The sequence below is a fragment of the Grammomys surdaster genome, unplaced genomic scaffold (genome assembly GCF_004785775.1).
Source record: "Grammomys surdaster isolate TR1022 unplaced genomic scaffold, NIH_TR_1.0 83593, whole genome shotgun sequence".
Lineage (NCBI taxonomy): Eukaryota > Metazoa > Chordata > Mammalia > Rodentia > Muridae > Grammomys > Grammomys surdaster.
The window spans coordinates 1-1,845 of NW_021607307.1; the positions used below are offsets into that span (position 1 = coordinate 1).

Genomic DNA, 1,845 nt, shown 5'->3' on the forward strand with positions numbered 1-1,845 from the left:
GCGCTCTTGCGGGCGGCCTTGGTGGCCAGCTGCTTGCGCGGGGCCTTTCCACCGGTAGACTTACGGGCGGTCTGCTTAGTACGAGCCATAGCAAGAAACAGACAAAAAAACTATGTGGCAAGGAGAAAGCTAATGAACTGTTGCCCGAGTTGATATATATATATATATAAAGTAACAGAGCCCCTTTCTCATTGGACGAGACAGTACATGACCAAAGCGACCTTATTGGTAGCCTTGCTAATAGCTCTCCAGGCCCCGCCCCGTTCGTTTTAAAATTTTCCCCTTGATCTGGATTTACACTTTTGATGCTTGTGTTCTTCTCACAGCTTTCACAAAACAAACTTTTATCCAATTTGTACTTCTTAGAAGGACCTATCCTGTTTTTTTTTTAAATTGTGAGCCCAAAACCTCATCCATTCTTCTGAAAGGCGCCGGGCTATAGGCTATTGTTGAAGTAGATGTTTTATTTCATTTTTCTACCGAAAGCTTGAAGCAAAAGGTACACATCAAAAATCAAACCTTAAACTTTGACTTTGTCACTAAGGAAACTGTTTCATTCCAGCATGAAAACTTTTTAAACGCTTCTTGCCTGGATACATGAGCACTTTTTCCTATAACCATTAAGTGGGAGGATTGAAAGCTTTTGTGTAAGATACCTTGGAAAAGGGAAAAAAGCTCACTATACACTGGAAAAGACTGCTTCATATAATTTTTAGTTGGAGTGACAATTAAGACGCGGAGCCATGGCTTGTCTGTCCTACTCGTAACAACCACATACAATCAATTCAACTACTTTTTTCTAATAAGAAAATTCCCAAAGTTACTAAAAATGGCAACCATCATCCTAAGAGGACATTTAATGCAAAGATTCTCAGAATGCTGACATGCTTGGTGAAAATTCTGCACTGTCAAACAGGAGAATATGGCAGTAGGAATTACACAATCACTATCTCATTGGAAAAGTAAGCAAAAGCTCTTTTAAATGATATGGTAGTGGCTCTGAAAAGAGCCTTTGTTTTTAAATGGTTGAGACTGAGGGCAAATAGTCTTATTTCCCTTTGGCCTTGTGGTGGCTGCTCTCGGTCTTCTTGGGCAGCAGCACGGCCTGGATGTTGGGCAGGACGCCGCCCTGCGCGATGGTGACGCGGCCCAGCAGCTTGTTGAGCTCCTCGTCGTTGCGGATGGCCAGCTGAAGGTGGCGCGGGATGATGCGCGTCTTCTTGTTATCGCGGGCCGCGTTGCCCGCCAGCTCCAGGATCTCGGCCGTCAGGTACTCCAGCACGGCCGCCAGGTACACCGGGGCGCCGGCGCCCACCCGCTCAGAGTAGTTGCCCTTGCGGAGCAGCCTGTGCACGCGGCCCACGGGGAACTGCAGGCCCGCCCGGGAGGAGCGGGTCTTGGCCTTGGCGCGAGCCTTGCCACCCTGCTTACCGCGTCCAGACATAGCTAGGAAGATTGTAACGTTCACTTGAAGTTATCTGCGAAAACGCCCAAGTTATACTTGCAGGGTAGATTGTAGATATCGGTGATTATTGGCTAAAGTAACCTAAAAGAATTAACCAATTGTAAATCAGACTCACAGTTCCTGTTTTGCATAAAATGGAATCGTCCCTTATATTTTACCCAAGGGAAAACTGACATATTTTGTGCCATATTACGTATCAGCCCTATAAATAAATGGAGGAAACTCTCTGTTGATCTTTGTCCGATTGTGTGTAAACGTTTGGTGATCATGCCTGAGCCTCCGAAATCTGCTCCCGCCCCGAAGAAGGGTTCCAAGAAGGCCGTGACCAAGGCACAGAAGAAGGACGGCAAGAAGCGCAAGCGCAGCCGCAAGGAGAGCTA

General features: G+C 46.6%; 1 protein-coding gene across 1 annotated transcript; it reads right to left on the minus strand.

Annotated features, from left to right (window-relative positions):
• Positions 1-1,000: 1,000 nt before the first annotated feature.
• On the minus strand, positions 1,001-1,444 carry LOC114635309 (histone H2A type 1-B/E-like). Its single transcript, XM_028783959.1, has one exon. The coding sequence runs from the start codon at positions 1,442-1,444 to the stop codon at positions 1,049-1,051; it is 396 nt and encodes a 131-aa protein (XP_028639792.1). The 3' UTR covers positions 1,001-1,048.
• Positions 1,445-1,845: the final 401 nt, after the last annotated feature.

What these genes read in the sequence shown, in the direction of transcription:
- LOC114635309 (XM_028783959.1), bottom strand. Translation starts at nt 1,444, where the DNA reads ATGTCTGGACGCGGTAAGCAGGGTGGCAAGGCTCGCGCCAAGGCCAAG.